This window comes from Mus pahari, unplaced genomic scaffold (assembly GCF_900095145.1).
Source record: "Mus pahari unplaced genomic scaffold, PAHARI_EIJ_v1.1 scaffold_4485_1, whole genome shotgun sequence".
NCBI classification, from domain to species: Eukaryota; Metazoa; Chordata; class Mammalia; order Rodentia; family Muridae; genus Mus; species Mus pahari.
The window spans coordinates 98,217-101,142 of record NW_018393870.1 but is presented as its reverse complement, the minus strand read 5'-3'; the positions used below and the strand labels follow the sequence as shown (position 1 = coordinate 101,142).

The 2,926-nt window shown below is 44.5% G+C and overlaps 1 protein-coding gene across 1 annotated transcript in view; it reads left to right on the top strand.

Annotated features, from left to right (window-relative positions):
* The first annotated feature begins 779 nt into the window (after positions 1 to 779).
* The window catches only part of LOC110315765 (UL16-binding protein 1-like), a 16,636-nt gene continuing 14,489 nt past the window's right edge, over positions 780 to 2,926 (top strand). Inside the window, exon 1 of the mRNA XM_029534775.1 lies at positions 780 to 807. Coding sequence (XP_029390635.1) covers positions 780 to 807 — 28 coding nt within the window. The remainder of the gene's footprint in view (positions 808 to 2,926) is intronic.

Sequence of the window (2,926 nt, the reverse complement as noted above, 5' to 3'; positions counted from 1 at the left end):
TACTTGGCAGGAAGCAGATTTGTGGGGGTGCTGAGCTGTAAATTCTAGTAATGAGTCAAGCAAGTGTTGCTTAGTCATTGTTCTGGGGGTTGTTTAAGGATCCCTTTGATGGCATGAGGTGATGATATATAGTTCTATTGCCAGTGTTAATTTGTCGATATCTTTGACTTGCAGATCAGTGGCCCAGAGGGTACACAAGCATGGCAGCCATTCTGACACTACTGGGTCTAGTGTCTTTGACAGGTAGTCACAGGGCTATTTCATGGGCCTAGCACCAGGCCTAAGATTCATTTGGCTATGCCTTTGCTCTGATCCACACAGAGGTGAAAAGGCTTAGCCACATCAGACAGCCCAAGGGCAGGAGCCATCAATAAAGACTGTTTAAGTCCTTTGAAAGAGTCCTCCCGAGCTTCAGTCCATTTGGAAGTCTCTTTGGTGATTTTATCTTCCATAAACGGCACAACCTTGTTGACCTGAGGAACAAGCAGACCTCCCGCCTTGATATCACAGTAGGGATTCTCAGAAGAGTCTCTTTTCTGACCTCCGACAGCCATCATTGACTCCCCTTCAGAATGTAGCTGAAGTACGTTACCTTCTGTTGACATAGTTGATACTTTTTGGCTGATGATTGTTACCCCAGAACATCTAGAGTCACCAGTAAGTCTTTGCTTTGCTGGCATTCTTCCAGGACCTCTGGTTGCCACTAGGGGGTCATCTACACGTTGCAGGAGGGTGGTCTTGGGGTGTGGCCATGGTCCTCATGTAGGGCCTCATCGATAATGGTGGACGGATTCTTGAATCCCTGGGGTAGCCAGGTCAAATAAGTTGTCCATTGAATCATTTGTCAAGACCATGCCATTCAAAGGCAAATAGCATCTGGCTTTTAGGTCCTGGGGTTAGGCTGAAGAAAGCATCTTTAAAGATCTAATATGGTCTACCAGGTTTTGGACAGCTCTAATGAACTCAAGAGAATGTATGTATTAGGCACCAGTGGGGTAGATGTCCAGAACTCCCTTATTGACTTCTTGAAGGTCCTGCAGGAGCTTATAATCATTGGAGTTAGGTATTTTAATTGGCAGGAGCAGAGTGTTCCATGGAGAATGGTAGGGTGTAAGAATCCCCAAATCTCTAAGTCAGGGAACGATCCCCTTCTTGGCTTTCAGTGTCGTCGCATATCTTTTAACCTGAGCTGGGATAGACCCTGGTTTTAGTTCTATCGAAATAGGGTCTTGATGAGCTGCCTGTCCCATTCCCTGAATAATTGCCCAGGCTGAGGTGGACCATGACAGCCATGTGGAGATTCCTTCTCCGGTGGGCTTCATTTTTGTGTGTGCAGTCTATATTCATCTTCTAAAGGTAAAGTGAGGCCTGTATTGGCTCCCAATCTTGACATGTGATGGAGTTTTCCTTGGGATCGAATGAGATGTGGGTCCTGATTGCGTTAGCAGGTGTCTTCCTAATTGGAGGTAGGGGCTTTCAGGCATGACTAGGAAGATGTGGGATACCCATCCCATCCCGAGGGCCACTATTCTTTGGTTAGTCCATGTATCTTGATTGTTGCCTGTGGCCCCCTATAACTATGACTTGTTTGATGGTTTTCCTTGAGTCTCTGTGAGGACCAAATGTTAGGCTATTGTGTCTACTAGAAACTTGATGGGCTTTCCCTCCACTCTTACAGTTACTCTAGGTTTGGGAAGTGGCCAGTGCTGGTAGATGGAAGGAGATGAAAGAAGGAAATCCACATCCTGAAAAAAAGGTGGAGGTGGCAGTTGGGTTAGGTTTCTCTGCCTTGTCTTCTTAACCACTAGGATGTGTTTTAGTCAGGTGGGTAGGTTGTATTTGGGATCTTTCCAGGTGGTAATGTAGGGGACTTGGTCTGTGTGTCTGGTCAGACTATAGATGACATCCTTGACTTCCTGTAAAATGTCCCTTCAGGTGGCCAGCCACCATGGAAACCTGGCCACTACCACCTGCCAATAATTATTAGTCTGTCCATCCTACCATCTGTTCTAAAGTTTTTAAACTTATCCAGGAAAAGCACTGGGGGGAGGGAGACATCTGGGTCTGTTCAATCCTTCTAACCTTTAACACAAGAAAATAATCCAGACATGATTTAAACAAACCGCCAAAGAACACACAAATATGAATGCCGATTGGTATACAGTAGCAAAAGCCAAAGTGAGATGATGACAAAGTGGGCAGGACCTGAAATGTCTCTCTAAAGAAATTAGAGGATCTAATCCCTTGCTGGTAGATCTGGTAGTTCTCTTGGCACTGGTGACTCTTGGGGTCTAGTGAAACTGCTGCAGTCTTCTGTGTCAGTGCTAAATCACAGGTTTACAAATTTACTAGAGTTAAAACAGGCAGACACTCAGACAATTATCCAGAGAATACTTAAAAATCAATCTCTGACTTTAAAGGTTTGGGATCCTGGTGGAGGGGCGAGGGGGTCCCAAAAGAGCCCCAAAATATTATGCCCAGATTGCAAGGTTCTCATAGACCACCATGCTCAAGCAGGAATTCCACTCATATGCCAAAGCAAAGAGACTTTATTCAAACTCGAGCTTTTACCCTCCAACCTCTCCAATGCAGTGGTTGGGTGTGGAATGTCCGAAGCTTGTGAAGCCTTGCCTTTTTATCACAGTAACAGCAGGGTAGGTGCTTTCCAATTTAACAGTTACTTGATTGGTTAACATTTTAAAATTGTAGCTGGGAGCATTTCTATGGACTAGCAATGATTTCAGCTTATTATGAATAATTGTGGTTAACTTGAGTAATCTTTTTCTTTTTCTTTTTTTTTCAAATTCTTTTTTTATTATCATTATTTTCTTTATTAACATTTCAAATGCTATCCCAAAAGTTTCCTAAACCCCTCCCCCACCTCTGCTCCCCTACCCACCCACTCCCACTACATGGCCCAGGCCTT